The following is a 20,903-nucleotide window of genomic DNA, read 5'->3' on the forward strand; positions in this document are numbered from 1 at the left end:
TTTTTCTTCTGTATTGAGAAGAATAATCTAAGCCCAATAAATTATCTTTATGGTCACGCCCAAAAAGTAAAATTGTTGTTATATTAGAGTGATCTCAGCCCAAGGACTTACAGTCTAAGTTTTAATCCGTTTCGAAAATTCCTGACCCTAAGTCGGGTCCGTTCTTGGTGGAACTAAAACTAGCGGGTCTAAATTTCCATTTCATGGCCCATTAGGCAGGAATTGCAACAGGAAGAGGAATATCAGCCATCCTATGCTGATACACACCCTTCTTGTGAGGACATGCCCTGAACAAATTATTTATACATTAGGTTCTTTTTGGCCAAGGACTTAGGACTTCAAGTTTCAAACTGATCAGGGATAAACAAAATTTCAAATTTGTGTGCCTCCTAAGATCGTTTCCCTGGCAAGTTATTAGCGTTCTTTGTCCCAGGGAATGATCTCTGCAATTTTTGAGCTTATCGGACACCTAAGATCATCCCTTTTCACTCTATAAAGCCTATCCTCAAAGCAATGGGTGATTAGCACATTTCCTGCTATTGTCCCCAGGGTTACCAACTTGTACCCTTTTCGTGTGAAATGCGCTGTTTTTTACCTCACAGGGGATGCGGCAGAGTGAAACTTGTGCCTGTGCGTGCTCGGTTAAATTGCTATCAGAACTCTTTCGTCTCTTTTTTTTACGTGATTATATAATAGTGCATAAGAAAATGTTTTGTATTTCAACATCAAGTTAACCATTTGAGCTACGATTGTTGTTTAAATAAACCTCTATCTATCTATCTATCTATCTATCTATTTATCTATCTTTCTCTCTTTTTGGGTGTCAGTTTTCATGGTAGTCGGCAACTTCGTCAGAAGTGTATTTTATCGAAGGTAACAGAGTTGATAACTTTTAAACTTTTGTGTAAAATGCACTTTTTTAACCTCAAAGGGGAAGTTTGCAAGTTTTTTTTTACTTGCACTCGTTTTGAGCAAAAATTACTCTTTTTTGGCGTTCATTTGCACTGTTTTAAGGCGTCAGAAAATGGCAACCCTGATTTTCTCAGGGCTTTGGGGTGCGTCAAGTCCTCCTTCGTGCAATTCTATTTGAACCCTTTGACGATTAAAAAAACATATTCAAATTTGGATTCGAGATTATGGGGGATGAGGGGGCCGAGTAGCAATCAGCGCCTGGAAAATAGCTGCTGGTTAACGATCCATTTTCACCATTAAAAGCGCAATAGAAACTTGTATTTCCAGTGGAATGAACCCCTCCCCCCTTCAAAATGTCTACAATCATCCTTCTTATATGAAGTTATGGGGGGAATACGTTGATGGCATATGGCTCTTAATAAGACAACGCTATAACATTGCCTCTGAAATATAAAAAAAGTATTAGGGAAAATTGTAAAATCCTCGAGATGTCAAGGGGGGCTCAAAGCCCATCCACAATACTAAGCACGTGCATACAACTTGTTTCATATGTTTCGTAAAATAAAGTGCAAGTGATCACTTTATAAGCGCTCAATTATCTATCCATTCTGTTCCAGAACGGACGCTATCATCAACATTAAGTTTTGCTTTGTCCTCTTTTACTAGCTTAAACCTTAAAACCCAAAAACAAACTAACTTTTATTTTAAAGAAAAATTAAGATTATAATAAATTGATAGTAAACTCCTTTTAAGTCAAAATTTAGAATTTCTAAGTAAAAAATAAATTTTGATGTAGCTAAACTTTAAATATAATCTTACTGCCTTTATTTGGGGATATTCACTGTATTTTTATTTTTAGGAAAGTTTGTTGAATGGTCGCAATGCAGTTTAGCAGTATTGCCGGTACAAGCTAAAGAAGATCCACTCCTTCCTCAAAGCTGATATACGAGCTGAAATTCTAACAAGTCTTAATTTATTTGTAATCACGATTTATATAAACAGTTCATACAATATTGATTGCGAAGTCTTCTTGTTTGGAATTGGGAAACTAACAATCTAGTCATAACAGCAAAGTAAAAATATAATTAATTTTATATTTTATAGTCCAAATATCTAATTTTATTTAAATATTTGATCATCTAAACACCTAAATTATCTGAATACCTAATGTCTAATACAATAAATATTTAATTAAATTATACTAAACTAGATGTAAAAAATTAATGCAAAAGCTCAAAATCAAGGACAAGGTAAATCTTCCCAAGCTCAATTTTAGTTGTGCTAACTCAAAGTGCTAGGCCCGAGAGATACAGCGGTTTTTATTACCGAGCGTTTGTTTTACAGAGCATGCTTTTTTTCCGAGTTTTTCTTAAATGTGTATATAATAACATTGCAACGCACACGTTGGACGGTAAAAAAAAAATGTTTGGTAAAACAAACGTCAAAAGCAGCGATATAACCGTGCATTGTCGTTACAATAGACGACCAGCAAAATAAACTATCTTTTATTTTAACGCCTATGCCGAGATGGTGGCCTATGGAACTTGATGGGTATGTACACATTTAGTGTTTTATCGCTAACGACTGCTGAAGAGAATGTGTTTTCAAAGTGTACACCATAAAAAACTAAATTGGGAGTCATAAATGAATTTCTTTTCTTGCAAAGGGAGAGGGTGTTTTAAAAAAAATATAGATAATTATGAAAATATAACAGTTCAAACTAGGGATGAAGCCTTTAATCGACAGTGAAACAAATGTAGAATTTTAACTGAATATTTCGGACACATATACAGTGTCCATCATCAGCAGTAAAACTAAAAGACATCAATAAAATCAACAAAATTTATACCCAATAAACTAATTACATATAATTTATTGACCTTATTTTTTTCAATGCAACAGTGGAAGCAAATCTCCTTGACCTTTCCGGTTCCGGTTCATTAGATTTATCTGATATATCTGGTGGGCCCAAATTAGCCCCTGACTTCGATTAAGAAAATCAAAGGCTTTTTATCATAAATATAAAAAATTATTTTTAAACCTGTTTATGTTTCCTAAACTAAACATTATTTTAACAATTTGAATTCATTTACGTTAAAAAAAATGGTACCTATTAGTTTTCGGAATAGCTTTTAATTTAACTACCCCCCATGCCTCTACGTGTTGTTAAATTCATACGAACACAGAGAAGGAGTACACAATTTATTTTCCAATGTGTAAGGGGAGGGGGTAAATTTGTCGGTTCTTCAATTATTCCCAATAGATATACAAAAAGGCAATCAAGAAACTAGTTTAGTATTTTTCATTGAGTATGATTTTTCAGCAGGTAGTGTAGTTTGTCAAATACCGAGATTGATATCCTGAAATACTTTTCTTCGCCGTTTGTTAAATCAGAAAACAAAGTAGGCCTACATAAAGCTCCAACTTACTCTCTCCTGTTACTAATTGGAGGAACCGAAATTAGTATATTTCTTTGCTTCCTCTTCAATTAACGACGAAGTGACGTTAATGCAAGAAGTTGCTATCTATTCATGTTATATATTGTACTATGAATGAAATAAACTCTTGATACATGGTTTTAGATCTATTTATGATCTATAAGATCTATTTTTAAGATCAACTGATGTTACAACGGTAGAATGTTTGCAACTAATACTACTACTAATGACTCTCTGCAGCACCAAGCCGCCTGAGGCCAACACTGCTGCGCACGCTCCTCCATCGTAATCTATTCAAAGGTTCCCTCTTTACACCCTCCCAGGAAGTTCCCATTTCCTTTAAATATTTATTTATGACATCCTCCTATATCAGGCGAGGACAGCCTGCTTTCCGTTTAGCCCTAGACGGTGAGCCGAAAAGTACAATCTTCGGCAGTCTGTCATTCTTCATCCGCAGAACGTGGCCTAGCAATCTCATCCTTTCTTTCATTATAGCCCTAGAAAGCGGGATTGAACCACATTTTTCGTACAACCTACTGTTTGAAATACACTCAGTCAGCAGGGTACCCAGAACAATCCATAGGCAAGTTCTCTGGAAAACATCTAGTAAATCTTCATCCGCTTTTTGGAGCGCCCATGCTTCAGAGCCATATTTGACCACTCTCATCACTATAGCTTCCAGTATTCTAATCTTGGTTTGCAGACTTATCTTCCTATTTTTCAAAATGTTTACCGCCCAGTGTATACGCGCTAGAGTAGCAATGGCAGGAAAACGCTAGATGAAAATCGCAAAGTGTGTCTCGGGCCTTAGGTGACGTTTGAACCTACCTTTTATAAATAGACATTAATTAAATAACTAGTTTTAATTAAATAGTTTAATTACATTTAAATTCAACTTCTATTTAGTTAGTTACCGTGTATCAAACAATAAATTGTACGAAAAATGTGATTTGATCCCGCTTTCTAGGGCTATAAACAAGGAAATTTGAAGATGGCTAAGCCATGATTCTCGAATAAAGATGAAAGATTGCCAAAGATTATAATTTATATTTCTTTATTATTCTATAGCCTATCATCATTATAGCCTATCAATCGGCAGCCAAGTGAAAAGTAAGTCGTTCCCAAATATGGAGAGAAGAGGTCATAACGCAGGATTTAAAGGAAATTGGATGTTAGTGGTGGGGATCGGGAATAATGCTTTAAATAGATTGGAGTAGATAAGGAGCATGAACCGATGTGTTGGCTTTAGGTGACCTAGTGTTGCAGTCAGTTGTTTATAGTAGTAGTAGTATTGGTAATTTTTTGGGGGAAAACAGGGCCAAGGAGATTGTACCACAAAATTATAGTAATCACTAAAATCACTACCTGGCTCTCTACTTGATTTTTGCTAGAATAGAACTTACGATTCCAAAAAAATTATATTGCTCGTGGGAGAGAGTAAAGGGTGCGGTTTTGAAGGGATAGGAGTGGAGGAGGAACGTGCGTAGCTGTGTTTGCATTATGCCAACACAGCTTATTCTACCCACACTTGGAAGTCTTTTGTTCAAAATTTCCTTCTTTTTAAGATAATAATTTGTGATTTGTAATAACTCCTTGTCTTCCAAACAAAAATTTCGAAAATGAACTGTAGTTAATACCAATTCTATCTCGCCGAGTATAGGATGTCCTTGGAATCGTCCTTGAGAAGCAGAAAGCTTTCGGATAATAACAGTCAAAAACCCTGATATACATTTTTCTGTTTTTACACGATTTTGAAAAAATGTTTGCATAACATAACCCCTTTTTAGCTTGATCTATTTCAATTTCCTTTTTTTGTAATTTATTGTAAATTGCACTCTGGAAAGAGCTAGCCTTTATAGCAACATTGATATCATCCGTGATGCAGTTGCCACATTCTATGAGAAGCTGTAACAGCTCTACTCAGAGTATCTTTTCCCTGCTAATCACGAATATAAATAGATCAGAAGGACTTATCAATGTTCAACAGAAATCTCTTAAGATAGTGAGCTCTAAAGGGGCCAATCAGGCAGCATCGATAGGAGGCCAATAAAGGGACCATCGAAGTCACAGGAAAGAGGAAAATTAGTTACAATGGTCGGAACTATCAATGCAAAGGGGAGCTTTCTTCCTCGTAGATATTTTTGAAAAGACTTAATATCAATACAGCTGCGGACGCTCTTCCTCTGCCCCCATGTATTCAAAGCTTCATTCCCGACTAATACTAATGGCTAATACTAATAAAAATACTAATGGCTGGCGTACAAAAATATCTCTTGCTCCACCCCCCCCCCCCCCCCAACAAAAAAGTTTTGTTCTGGCGTATTCCCTAATTTCCTGGAGTTATGATATTCCTTATAAAATATGTTTTAATATATTGAGTTGTTAAGCAAATTAAATATACGTCTTAAATATTTTAAAACATTCTTTTATATTACTCAGCAAAGTGATATTATCCCACTCCCAGAAATTAGGAGTCATCTTAAGATGCAGAAGCCTCTTCATCTGACTGGTTCGTTTCGACACTTTTCACGTCATGTATGACACCAGTCATGGAATATACATGTCTTCTTTTTTCTGGTGCTCCATCTAGCCCCATCGCTCTACTTCATCGTGTCCAAAACCGAGCAGTTGGCGCAGCAATTTCAAGCAGCTCTGATGACAAACCAATGAAGTTGATCCCGTCCTGTGGTGGCGCAGTGGGTTTCACCTTAGCTTGGTAATACGGGACCCAGAGATCGAATCATGCTGCAGGAATGCACTGCAGGGCCGACGCAGGGACCTTAGTAGTCAAGAAGCGTCGTTAATCCGATACAACAATACAGTGAGGTTGATCCAAGGATTGTTTTGACACAGGTTCAATGCTGGTGCTCTACAAACTCGTGCATCTCCCTTGATCTAAGAAGACATCCAGAAGACATCAATTTTCACCACCAGAAGACATCCAGACTTGTTCCAGATAAAAAAAAAGCCTTTGCGATCGATTCACCAATGCACAGCTCGACAGGACTGCTTTGAACAGGGCACACGCCGAAAAGAATACTTAGAAACAAGTTTCACGCAGCGATCCGTCGCCATATGAAATGGTCTCCTACTAGGGGTAATGCCATAAAATCCTTCTCTTGATGCGTTCAAGGGAAGGTGTAATAAGCCCCTTCAAAGTAATTAGCATGGTAATAATCAGGACTAAAATAATGTAAATAAAGAATAAAAAAATTTTATACACTCTAGTAGCTTCAGCTCTTTTCCACACAAAAGCTTAACCACAATAACTGGCTAAATAAACTGGACTAAGTCAGAAAAACAATTATTTATTGATTGTACGATAATGAAAAGGAGACTCATATCAGCATAAGCTTGAATAAAGGCACAAATTTGCAAAGTAATAAGTTAACACGAAACAATGAACTTTAAATAACACAAATCACACAGAACAATTTCAAAGACATAAAATCAAAGATGGCATCTACCTAGTAAAGATGTGATGTTTCCTACAGAGGCGCCATTTGGACGAAATCTTGGGGTGGGCATAAACTCCATCTTGCCCCCCCCCCCAACTCACTTCGTGTCGCGTAATCATCTAGGAAATGGGCATTTGACAGAACTCGAGATTTTTATTATGTATCTTACCTACTTTCAAAGTTTACAATAATTAATAGCAAATAGGTAATTACCCCAAGGGTCGTCAAGTAATTACGCTCTTTGGTTAATAGGCGTGCAGTAATTTCAAATCAATTGGACAGAATGGATTATGTTGGACATAGTAGATTTTTATGGCCGGCAAAGGGCCCTTTGTGGTGGAAGCTTGGGCCCCCCTGGAAAATCTGGGGTGGGCATTTGCCCACCCCTGACCCCTCCCCCCCCCAAATGGCGCCTCTGGTTTCGTATCCTGCAGTATAACCACAATTTGGCTGCCGTAGCTGAAACGTTGTTCTTACACAATGCAAATTCTTTCCAGAAAATATAAAACCTAAAATTTGGTTTTTTATTATATTTTTTGTTATTAAAAAACATTTGTTTGTCAAACAAAGTTATGCTTAAGGCTTTTAAAGCATGGGAATTTGTCTATTAGGTAATAGGATTATAACGAATAATCAGTAGTATTATAAGGAAGGGTTTCAATGAAATCGTAACTTCATGCGAAATGTTTACCCCTTTGTTGGCCTCAGATAGATGGGTGCTTCAATGGGTAGTTAATATTTTATTATTCACATCGCAAAGGAGAGAAAAGTTGTTTCAGTATCGCTTATGTGCATTTTATAAATATTTGTATGATAATCAGAGTCATCTTATACGAGATGTGACAAAAAAGTAATCAGATTCGGAATAATGCAAGCGACCTGTCAACCCTGTGTTGTTTTCGTGAGACAGCACATGTACCCTTCCATAGTTTAGTTCGAGTTTGTACTCCGTCTGTTAGCTATGTGATTTGTGACACTGGGATTAATGAAGTTTTGTTTCCGTTGTACGTTACGGAATAGGTCAATAGTAACCAGAACTCTAAGAAAAAACAGAATTTTTATATCAATAGATATATCAAAAGAAATGGTTTCTTATTGTGATTCCAAATCAAGAAGATTAATTAAGTTTAGTATTAACCATCAAAAGTTACAACCCTGATAAAAATTACCTGATTTTTGAAAAAGTGGGGAAATAACACCAAAAAGTCGAGGATTTTGAATGAAAATTGCATCATCAGATTCAGCATATCAGAGAACTCTGCCCTGAAGGGTTCAAGCTCCCTTCTTCACAAATGTGGAATTTTGTATTTTTTACCAGAAGAAAGATCACGGATTGTGCTTATTTGTTTTAGTTTGTTTTTCCCGGGGGTAGTGTAATCAAACTAATCTTAGAGTATCGAGAGAGTGGTCATTCGAACAGAAATTAAAATTCTAGTTCCCTTTTGAAGTGACCAAAATGATTGGCAGTCATTTCGGGACTTTGGAAATCGTCCAAAAAACTGTAAGAGACATGCTGAAGACAATAGTGGTTGAAGATTTCTATTGCTGCTACGAATAGTGGGAATGATATCTTCATTCGTGTGTAGCTGCCCAAAGGGACCTAGTTCGAAGGAGATAACATCGATGTTTTTACATTAAAAAATTGTGTAATTACTTTTCTGTCACACTTCGGGTTTTTTTTTACTCCTAAAGGATTAATATATGACGAAATTTATATGATAGTATGCAACTATACGTTCCGTAAACGTTCAGTTCTTGCCTGACTCAATGTTTGTCACATCTTGCTTAGGTATTTACCACAAACGGTCATTATACGACAGTAAGTATATCTTAACCAAATTAAAAATCTCATAAATATACAATAGCAAAAGAAAAAAGCTCAGTCTTTAAAAAAGAATATAAATCAAGCATGCACCAATTATACAAAAAATCTTAAAATACTATACACAACAAGAAACAATATTTTGAGTGACCTTCATGTGTCAAATATTATTGGTCGAAATATACCATCAGCCCTATCATAATTGGTCTAGCAATAAGGACACCATATTTCAGTGCAGTAGCATGAGTTAGGCGAATACAGTTAGTAATTTGTAGAACATCATTTTGTGTCTTATTCGTCTTAGTATTAAAGAGATACCCGTTCATAGGATGGATATTGGTATGGATAAATAAGGGGGCTAATAAAGGGGAGAAAATTCTGTTTTCAGTGTCTTTTAGATGAGGTAATTAGACAAAATCCTATCTCTGCAATTCTTGTATGAGGCTTATGAGGTTATATATGCTATATGCTGAGGTTGCTTATAAGGTGTATGGCCTCTAATAGGCCAATTAAAATATGCAACTTACACTTTGAACCTACGTGAGAGAACGCCCATGCATATGATCACTTACAATCGACCGTGGGCACCAGTTCAAGAAAATGTGGAGGGAGTTTATTTTTTAAACCTAGGAGCAGGGATTTATTTTTTAAACCTAGTTGGTGATTTTATTTTTTATTTATTTTTTTTTTCAATGAAAATAGCTAAATAAGATATTTCTCAAAATCTAGGGAAAGGTAATGTTGATGATTCACGAAATTAGGATAGGAAAAGGTTTTATTCAAAATTTAGGGGACGGGGATATTTTTTTAAGTTTTTTAATGAATTGCCAAAAAAAAAATTTTTCAATGAAAATACCAAAAATAGGGTATCTATCAAAATCTAGACAGGGCAACAATTCTAGGAGGTTATCCCCCTCGAAAGACTCCACTTGGACAAGGGGGAAAATTTTTATTGGTCAAATTATCCCTCAGATTTCCTAATCAGTTAGGCTTACAGCAGGAGCCTATTAATTCATAATATTTAATTATAACACGTTTTTGTGAAGTATCTCGTATTATTTTACGCTAATAAAGTAGCAACAATTTTCCAAAATATCAAAGTCACTATAAACTTAAACAACCTGAAAGATAATTAAAGCACATATTAGACATATTCACTTCCAACCCAAAACAGATCTATTTTGAATTGTCTTTGGTATTTCAATCTACTGGTACTACATTTGGAATTTCTATGCAAATCAAAGGTGTTACTCAAAGAATGGTTCAATTTATATTTAAAATATCATTTATTGATGGGATTCACTTCCAATCAAAACAAATCTATTTGCAATGCGTTTAGTATTTCAATCTACTGCTACTACATTTGAAATTTCTATATAAATCAAAATTTTCAATTAAATCATAGTTCAATTTATATTTAAATAGTATTTACTAATGGGATTCACTTCCAATCAAAAGGAAATCAATTTTGCAATGCGTTTGGTATTTCAATTTACTGGCACTACATTACAAATTTCTATGCAAATTCAAAATTTTTAATCGAAGCATAGTTCAATTAATATTTAAAATATCATTTATTGATGGGATTTACTGTTTCATTAAATTATCTGAAAATTTGATTATACTTTATCTATTTTTCCGATATGATTTGCCAATAAAGAAAAACAATTTTAAAGAAACAACTTAACGTGCTCGCTCATCTCTTGAAATGTTAAAGAATTATTTCGTATTTTCACCAAACTCTTCTAAATCTATATCAAGGTACCATCTAAAGTCCCCATATCTATTAAAACCTTTCTCTATGTCTTAATTTTTCTTTACCTCTTTTTCCAATTTAACTTTAGATGTTCAACATTTAAAGACAATTATCTTTTTTTAGAAACTTTCGAGCTAAGATTTTTGGGCCACCTCAACTGATCTTAGCTACAGAATTTGGTTGACTCTAGACACTATTAAAAACACCTGTATTTTCTATTTCATTTTCAATGCCACAATTTACAATCTAGTTTTAACAAAATATATATATATATATATATATATATATATATATATATATATATATATATATATATATATATATATATATATATATATATATATATATATATATATATATATATATATATATATATATATATAGTTGTACTTGTTTGAGAACACATATTTTGGGGGGATTTTTTTTAACCACATTGTTAATTTATAACTGAAGAAAGTCAAGGTTACGTTTGTGCCCTTTAAAGATGAGAAAGTTTCAACGATATAGTAAAGAAAAGGAAGAAAGAAAATAAATAATAAGAAAAGGAAAATACACAGAATAGAGAATATAGAATAGACAAAAAAATATGAGATATAGAAAAAAAGGTAACTGCATGGTAGCGGTTTAAGCACTTTTGAGATAAAAAATATTTAAATGTACAGCAAATATATTCTCGTTCTTCTTATAGACCCTAATATCATAATCTTGGTGATCTTATACGAAGTATATGACCCTAAGATCGTAAAAACTTGATATTTAGACTATTTCCACCGTCATCATATCTAGTTAGCGCAGGCGATCTAAGAAAATCACTCCTACAATTCACAATATAGTATCAAATCACACTAAAGTAAGATAATAGAAAATATAATTTATTCTTAGAGAGTATCTCAAACTTGAAAGTAAGTGTTTAGACTTCCTTAGATATTCTTTAAATGGCAGAATTGTTCTGTTAGATGGCATTGTTTGAGGTTAACCTCGCTTATAGGCCCTCCAGGCGTAGAATGTGCTTAAAGCATAGAGTAGGCCATTGATAAGTGCCAAAACCTAAAAAATTTACAATATTAGTAAAGTTGCAAGTTACAAGCAAAGAGAAAAGGAAGGTCAGTGCTCTATACTTTTGTTTGAAGAAGTGAGGTTTATTTTTGTTACGTGGTAAATTTTGTGACTATTTTGTGACTTCTGTTTGAGGAAGTGTGCTTTAGCTCAAATGGTTTATTTTTGTGACTTCTTTTCCCAAGCCAATCTAGTTATCCTTTAGCAGTAGCAGGAATAATTTATTACAAAAAAAAAACAATCACAAACGTAATCAGTAGTTTGAGTACATCGGAGCACAAATTGCAGGATACCAAAATTGTTGCTAGGAGGGTGTGCTACTAACAAGAAACTAATAACAAAAAAAATATCAAATATTTATTTCGACATTTATACAAATATAAATATCTTTATTTATGAAAACAACGCTACCTCTAATTTTGCAACCAAGTTAACTGAGCTATTCGGGTTCATTAATGCTGGGTGAAAAATCTAGACGGACTAGAAGATGCTATTTCAGAAGAGAAAAATAATTCCGTCAAGTAACTCGAACCTATTTAGATTAATATCCACAATTTTTACTACTTAATAAATATAAATTAATATTTAATGTTAAGCTTAATTAGACTTTAATTTTGTTGAACTTAAATTTAAAGTTAAATTTAAAATATAATTAAGGTTAATATTGAGTTATTATTATATTACTTAGATAATTAATTAACACATATTAAATTGATCTGTTAATTATAGTAATAGATATTGATTCAGTTTAAAGAACAGAATTTTTAGTCACGGCACCTTTTGCTAGAATACTCCCTGTCTGATTCTGGTGGCAGATTATCTAATTTATCTAAATTAATTGATAAATAACAATGAAAAGGAAACAAAGTTTACAGAGGAAAGGACGGAGTGCAAAAAAAAACAGTTTAAAAAAAACGACAATATTAACAAATGAAAGCCTAACACGAGACAATAAAACAAGAGTATTTTCAATATTTAGAAATAAATCAAATGCAAATTTTAAATGACGGACGATCCACAATTTTTCCCTTGTGTTCTTCAACTAGTTTTGAAACTGTTATTTCTGGATTGTTTATACTAAATTTGTTAATCAATTTTGGGTTGCGTGTCTATGGAGGTGTGTGGAGCAGATATTATGGGAGACGGAAGAAGATTGAAAGGACTTTTGCTTTATCAGTTTTACTGGAAATCTTCTAGAAAAAAGCAACATTATTGCGCATGCGGACCAATGGTATGGGTTGCGCCGATCATTAAATGTTCTACGTTGCACAGGCATCTTTAATTCGATGCCTTCGGCCGGGAATCCAATGCATAGTTGGTGGCAGTCATCCGACGCTTAATTTTCCAGAAAGGCGTAACAAAAAAAATATAATGTACACAAAAAACATTTACAATAGCAAAAAACAACATTATTAATTAATAAAAATCTAACACGAGACAATAAAACTAAAGTATTTTGAATATTTAGAAATAAATCAAATGCAAATTTTAAATGACGGACGATCCACAATTTTTCCCTTGTGTTTTTCAACTAGTTTTGAAACTGTTATTTCTGGATTGTTTATACTAAATTTGTTAATCAATCTTGGGTTGCGTGTCCATGGAGGTGTGTGGAGCAGATATTATGGGAGACGGAAGAAGATTGAAAGGACTTTTGCTTTATCAGTTTTACTGGAAATTTTCTAGAAAAAAGCAACATTATTGCGCATGCGGACCAATGGTATGGGTTGCGCCGATCATTAAATGTTCTACGTTGCACAGGCATCTTTAATTCGATGCCTTCGGCCGGGAATCCAATGCATAGTTGGTGGCAGTCATCCGACGCTTAATTTTCCAGAAAGGCGTAACATAAAAAATATAATGTACACAAAAAACATTTACAATAGCAAAAAAACAACATTATTAATTAATAAAAATCTAACACGAGACAATAAAACTAAAGTATTTTGAATATTTAGAAATAAATGAATACAATTTTTAAATGATGAACGATTCACAATTTTACCTTTATGTTTTTCAATTAGTTTTAAAACTGTGATTTCTGGATTGTTTATACTTAATTTCTTAATCAATCTTTGGTTGCGTGTCCATTGAGGTATGTGGAGCAAATATTATGGGAGACGAAAGAAGATTGAAAGGACTTTTGCCTTATCAGCTTTAGTGGAAATCTTCCAAAAAAAAAAAAATATTATTTCGCTTGCTGACCAATGATATACGTTGCGTAGGCATCTTTGATTGGATACTTTCGGTCGGAAATCCAAGGCGTAGTTGGTGGCAATCATCCGACGCTTAATTTTCCAGAAAAGCATAACATAAAAAATATATTGTAGCGCGTCGCAAAGACTGGTGGGGTAAAGGCAGCTGAAACAATGTTTCTTGGAAACAATTGAAGCATAGGAGGTAAGTACACGCTAAGAAATGTGAGCGAACAGAAGACTCTGACTGTGGCGAGCAGAGGTGCTGATACAGAGGTCTAAGCACGATATATCATCAATGGTCTTAACCACGAAGGTACAAAGGGATGAAACCTTTGACGATTATTCATCTGGGCAATCTAAAACAACAATTTCTCAAGATTTTGGATTGAATTCTAGGCCAAGATTATGTGATCATCAGAAAAAGAAAAAGATTTTTGAAATATACCCAGAAGTCAGTCTTAGGTAGATGATATCATTGACATATACGGTAAAGAATATGCTCATGGCATAAAGAATACAAATTTCTGAAACATAGTAAGAATTTTAATTATTATTTCACTTATTTGTGTATTTTGCCGTGTTTGATCCGTAAATACAGTCCAGGTAGAGGAAAAAGAAAAAAAGAAAAAGCAAGAAGCGTAATAACTTGGGGGTAATAATAGCGCAATAACCAAATACTTTGGGGGAGGGGTCATTCTCCAGAAGAAACGAACTACGAAACAGCAGAAAAAAAGTTCAAACTGGATTTAATTTTTACTCTGTTTTGGTATGATTTTCGGCACCTAAAATCAAAATCAGAAACTAGTCTTGAGCAGCCACATCTCAAAGTTACTAGGCTGCATGGCGAATGATGCTAAATTTTCTGTTAAAAAAAAAGAAGTTAAATTCACCATTACTTATCAACTTATTTCTTTATGTTTTGCCAGGTTTGGTCTGTGAAATTTTCTGTTTAATCTTCAGTGTTTGTTACAAATCTATTTTAAAAAAAAGTTTTTTTTAATGAAATAAAGAGTGAAATTTGAATTTAAAACGAACAAAAATTGTTACTTCACGGTCTATCTAACATATATAAATAAAACTTAACAGATAAACCAACTGGTGATATTTCCCTATGTTTGTAAGATTATAAAAAAAAACTAGCGCTTTACTGAAAACACAAAACAATATGGGAGTTTTAATACAGTAAAAGTAAACGATTTAAGGAACTTTTTACGCTATTAGAATAAAGCATTTTAGGAACATTTCAAGATAATTTTGTAGACAATTTTACAGTGAAACCATGTTGAAAGTATTGGCACTATAGGCTTGCTTTAGAATTTGTGCTATAGACTGAAATTCTTTGTGGTATAGAGAGAATAACCGGATTTCCAGAGTTTATATTATGATTTACACGTTCTTTGTTTTGAGTAATACGCGTTTTTAATGTTTCTTACGCGTTCAATTACTGGTTTTAATACGCGTAGTAATACGCATTTTGAGTAATAAGCGCATTTTTCTTATAGTTTAAATTTGTATATTACTCTATATCGGTATTATAACTGGTCAAACCAGCTATAATAAGCTTTTAAGATAATGTTAATAACACTGAAAGTTACTGATATCATAAGGGTTGCTTATTATCCCAACATTGGAACCAACATTGGTTATGGTTTAACGTTTTAAATAAGTTTAATGCCATGCAGAGCAGGCTAGAGAATATGCACTCTTCTAATAATCAATTGCGCACTAAGAAATAATTTTATTTTATAAATAATTATTTTATAAATATTTATTTTATAAATAATATAAGAAATAATTTTAGAAATAATTAAGAAATAGTTATTAAGAAATAATTACTACGATTTTCATCGTTCATCGATTTCCTTGGCGTCCTTGAAGTAACTATTTTTTAAAGTAAAATAACTATTTTCCTTTCAGACATGACACCAAAAGTGTCGTTTCTAGTGATATTTGGAACATCCAGAGGGTAGAATTTATAGAAAGAACGTACATGAGAGCTATTAAAAATGGTATACGATGTTCTGGTAGCCCGCTAGTTCCACCCCTTGAGTAGTGGCCCAAAAAGTGCCATTTGGCAATTGCAGATGACGGAATTTATAAAAAAGCACGTACATATGGCAAGTAGCTTTTGAATAAGCCATTAAATATCGCTCTATGACGTTCTGGTAGCCCGCTAGTTCCACCCCTTGAGAAGTGGCCCCAAAAAGTGCCATTTGTAGTGCCATATGGCAATTGCAGATGACGGAACTTATAAAACGTACATATGGCAAGTAGCTTTTGAATAAGCCATTAAATGTTGCTCTATGACGTTCTGGTAGCCCGCTAGCTCTGAGAAACAACAACGGGAGACAGATCCGTGCTACCCATTTAGCAGTGCTACCCATTTTGCAGTGCTACCCATGCAAAAAAGTAATTTTCCTTGATGTTCAAGGTGGGGGATTGTAATTTGCCTGTAAAAAGTTTTTGACTATGCTGAATGGCATACTTCTCATTTTGATATGACACCATTTTCGAAGGTTTTTTAACTCTTGGTTACTATAGGCTGTGGTTCAGTCTTAACTAGGTTGCAGCTGCTGCTGCAACCAGGATATTTCGGGTATTGAAACAAAACATTGAAACAAAAATCATAAGAAAAACGTGGTTTAATGCAACAAATTTTTAACTAATTAAAAAAAAATAATGTATTTTCTTCGGTAATAATAAAATCTAAATACTTTGCCGAGGTTTCTTATCACCCACAAACAAAAATAACTTATGTTTCAGCAGAAGGAAAAATATTTCTAACCAAGATTCAATTTTGACTTTTGAGGAGTTTGGTTTTGGCCGCCCGAAATCAAAATTCAGAGCAAGTTCTGAGAAGCATTTGAAAGTTACTAGGCTCATCAGATATGATACAAAATTTCCTAGTAAAAAAGATTGGGTGGGAGAAAATCAGTTCAAAGTAATCACATCTGTTATTTAGAAAATAAATCATCGATTTATTTGATATTTGAAATAATACAAATTTATATACTAACATTTTTATTCCAGCTCAGATAATTTTATATATTTTTTTGACCGGCGTAAGGCATAATGTACTAAAGTTATTAAAATGTTTATTCTGCTCAATATATAATTATACTCTTATTACTTTTCTCCCTATCTATTTTTTTTACAAAGCAAATCTTTCTTGTAACATTTATGTAACAGACGAATCTTCGAAAAAATTCTTTCGGATTTTCGAGGCTTCGAACTTTCTTTGGGATTCTCAGAGCTATTCCTAGTGAGATTTGATTTCAGTCATTGTGACAATAGGATACGAGCTTGATACCATTTTCACCATACCATCAGTGTTAATCCTAAAGGTCTTGTATATCGAGTTAACGCTTCTAAAATAATTGCCAATTTGATAGCTATCCTCAGTAGAAGCATCATCAGGATAACACGTGTTCAATCACAAATTCATCCCTCTTAGATGCCAAGCTAATCTCTCTTTGAGGACAAGTTAGGAAACGCCTTTTGGCGCTTAACTCAAAAATATGAAGAAGCTGTCAGATATGACCTTTAGGGGCAACAGTTGCTACATGTCCAACAGGTTTAATTACGCTAAAACATTTAATTCTGCAAAAACTAACTGTTTTTTTTATATTAAAAGAACACGGAAAGGTTTTATTGCACTTCGTGATTACTACTAATTAATGGCATGCATTTAATTTAAACGCATCTTCATTTTCTTAGTTCAAAAAATTGTTTGTTAAGACTTAAATTTAGATTTCTGTTTATTTCTAAAAAACTTTTAGTGCTAGGTTCACCATACAAATACGTATTACAAATACAAATTTTGTGTAAATATACAAATAGGCTCACTTCTGCCGTATACAGGGTGGGGGCTAGGGGCTGCCCTTATCAGAAGCAAATTTGTGTTGTACTTTCCAAAGTTTTTTTCTAAAACATCACCAAGAACGTCAAAAAGCCGAAAAAGTTTTATTTTTACAAGAGGCAGGGAAAAAAGAGACAGATACGTCCTTTTTCTTAGGATATAAAATGCTTTAATTTGTTTTTGTTATTTCTTTTTAAGATAACAAATGATAAACGTATATTTAAGAAAAAATAACTAACAAATAAATATCAGCTAACACTTACTAATAAATAAATAATAGCAAATAATTAACGAAAATTCGTGGTAAATAGGTTTTGAGACTAAAAAAGACAACTAAATCATTTTACTTACAGCTGCTGCCATCTTCGTGTCTTTGTTATAAACTGTCCCTTTGTTATCGTTAATAAGAACTATGTAGGCGAGCCCACCAGCAGTGTATAAAAGGGTGATGGTGAAGTGATAAATGACCTCCTAGAAATTAAAATTCCCTGTCAGCTGTGGGACCATAATGACTTGTAACTTAAAGAAACACTACACAGTATATTTGGTCCTATTATGTGTTTCAATGCAATTTACCAATTTTGAGTGTTGCTTTTGAAGTCGTACCCACGCAGCCCGAATTCCATTGCAGTTTCAATGCAACTCGAACTGCGGTTTCAATATATTTTGGCAATTTGAGTGATTTTTTTGAAGTCGTGCCCACGCAATCCAGATTAAAATCTTGTATATGTGTTCGTCTTAGCCTTTTATCCGCTGGGAGTAGGACTTCTATAAATGGGGATTTTCTCGTGATCACGACAATTCAGTCTTGAGTTCGAAATCAAGCGAAAAATTATTCTTAAAAGTATATTTCGAACATACATTATTGTTATTCAACATCTTAAACTTTTTTATTCAAAGCTTGGCATTTTTCACCAATGAATTTTGGGCTATTGCTAATTTTCTATTGGCGGCCCTAACTGCGAGTATAAATCAATACAAATTATTAAATGAACTTGAAAGTAGTACCTCTTCTGTGTATATGCCTGATAATTAGACAATATTATCTGAATCAAGGGACTGTATCAAAAACTTACAATTAGACATAACTATTTCCTCTTTCATTTTGGCAAGAAAGAAAAGTTGAATTCATCCCAGATATACAGCTTATATATTTAAAATCTAATTCAAAATTAATTTTAAATTAATCAATTAAATAATTAATTAAGAATTAATCAGTATAATAAATTCATAAATTAAAAACATCAATTGCATAAATAAATTAAATTAGTGAATAATAAAATTAATTAATCAATTAAAATTAAGTAATTCAACTTTAAATTAAAAATTAAATGTCTGTATTCTTCTTTTTCCTCTGGTATGTTTATTGGAATTTCAAAATTTTTATGTCTATTATTAACGGAATATTACCATTTTGGCCAAACTCAGCCTTCTCTTCTTTTGGCCAAACTCAGCCTCTATTAACACAAAATCCTCCATGAGGACACAACCTATTCAGCCACAACAGTAATAATCTCCAAAGGCAACCATTATTACCAGATACTAAGGGAATACATGCGTAATTTAATCTCATTCCTGCATTCCCGAGCCAGAGCCTTGTATTTGATGTTTGATGTTGATGTTGTTTTTTTTTGTTTTTTTTTGTCATAATAAAATCTTTTCTAATAAATATGATGCAGGCTTAAAATAAAAAAAGAAAAAAAAAATCACAATTTTCTTATAGCAAAAATGCGCATAACGTGAAACATTTTAGGGATTTAAAGATGATGTAAAAATTCGATACGTATTCGATTCAAAAGCAGTCGAATCAGGCAAATGCAATCCATCTGGAAACATTGAAGGGAACTAATGACTAAATGGAATACTCACAAAAATAGTCTTGGCAATTATTGTCCCAGTTGCTATGGATACGAGACAGGATAGTGTTAGACAGAAAGTCGCTATCAAGGCAGTTGTGGCAATGAGAAGGAGATATAATTCAGTGACAAAAACTTGGTAGGCAGTATATCTTGAACTGGCTGTGGTCCATATGTAGTTACCCAGAATTCCAACAACAATGATGGATATTGCCTGAAATATAATATTTGAGTATGAAAAGCGGCTTAGAGACATGAGTTTGAAAAAAAATCTTGGAAGTTATTATTTTTTATTTCGGACATCTGTAACGGACAGGCCGCAGGCCAGCGTTTTGATATTTATAATAAATGCAGGCCTCTAGTAATTTTTCAATGTTTCCTTTGCCAAAATTTTCGGCCAAAACTTGTTTTGCCAAAAAAAAATATCAATCAAGGCAATGGTAACAGCGAGAAGGTATGATAAGTTTCGAAAACCAGCTAAATTAGAAACAATGTGTTATCGCTTTAATTTCAATTCGAGTTAGGCGACTTTTCTTACTTAGGTCTCGTGTCAGCAACGACAAGATCCGTACCCAAACAGGCCAGATATTGCAACCGTTGTACGACAACGTAGATGGCAATATCTTGGACATATCCTCCGCATGCAAGATCACCGAATTCCAAAAATACTCCTCCACTGGCAACCGAAAATCACCCGTAGCCTAGGAAGACTAAAGAACACGTTCCTTAGTGGGAAGACATATACGCAGCGACTCATTTGAGGGAAGATTGGAGGATTCTCACCGACACCCTGTGTGCCTCCTGAGGCACTGGAGGAACTAAGGTTTAAGGTAAGGTTTGATCATAAAATAGTTTTCAGCTCGCTGAGGAGGAAAGATAAACAATTTTGATTTTGGGTAGGATTTGAGCCATTTCGAGGATGGTTCAAACTACAGGAATATTTTTTTTTATTATTATTACCTCATTGGAATCAGCAGCACGCATTTTAAATCATTGTTGACAGTTCTTTAGAAATAATTCTATGATGGACTTTTTTAGTCAATCAATTACATTATTCTTAGGGTATGCCAGTTTCAATGTATTTAATTATAGAAGAATCACATTATAGAGATCGGAATTTATGCACAATACCAGTTTCTGGGGTATATCCCACTTCGTCGGCCAGACAATAATAACCTGAAAATTCGCCCGAGAATTCCATAATAAAATACTTTTAACGACTGAACTAAATATTAATATTTTGTCCAAAATTTTAATTGCAATCCAACATTTTAATTCATAGGCCGAAAAACTTAACCAACGAGAGGCTGCCAGAACGAGCCGTCCTAGTTAAGTGGTTGCCGCGGTGGGTTTGGAATCTTTTACCCAAGGGGCATAGGTTCGATTCTTTGCGTGGCCGGTTATTTGGTTTGGAACGGGGGCCAGTGCTGTGACTCTATAAGCTCAGCCAGAGTCGCCCCAGCTCTAAATGGGTGTCTGGAGAAATCTGGGGAAGGCAATCAGTCAATGGTGTGCGAGTGGCCAATGGCTGGCCTCCAATCCCCATTG

At 33.8% G+C, this 20,903-nt stretch overlaps 2 protein-coding genes across 3 annotated transcripts in view; one reads left to right on the forward strand and one right to left on the reverse strand.

Moving 5' to 3' along the window:
- LOC136028399 (Y+L amino acid transporter 2-like) overlaps positions 1-1,925 on the forward strand; it is a 61,538-nt gene extending 59,613 nt beyond the window's left edge. For both annotated transcript variants that reach the window (XM_065706217.1, XM_065706216.1), the window contains exon 9: positions 1,772-1,925. In XM_065706217.1, the coding sequence (XP_065562289.1) occupies positions 1,772-1,854 (83 nt within the window). In that variant the 3' untranslated portion in view covers positions 1,855-1,925. The remainder of the gene's footprint in view (positions 1-1,771) is intronic.
- A 4,717-nt stretch (positions 1,926-6,642) lies between these two features.
- Positions 6,643-20,903, reverse strand: part of LOC136028401 (uncharacterized) — a 31,881-nt gene continuing 17,620 nt past the window's right edge. The window contains exons 3-5 of the mRNA XM_065706222.1: positions 19,369-19,569; positions 17,851-17,970; positions 6,643-11,433 (exon numbers count right to left, since the gene is read on the reverse strand). Coding sequence (XP_065562294.1) covers positions 11,359-11,433; positions 17,851-17,970; positions 19,369-19,569 — 396 coding nt within the window. The 3' untranslated portion in view covers positions 6,643-11,358. The remainder of the gene's footprint in view (positions 11,434-17,850; positions 17,971-19,368; positions 19,570-20,903) is intronic.

This window comes from Artemia franciscana, chromosome 6 (genome assembly GCF_032884065.1).
Source record: "Artemia franciscana chromosome 6, ASM3288406v1, whole genome shotgun sequence".
NCBI classification, from domain to species: Eukaryota; Metazoa; Arthropoda; class Branchiopoda; order Anostraca; family Artemiidae; genus Artemia; species Artemia franciscana.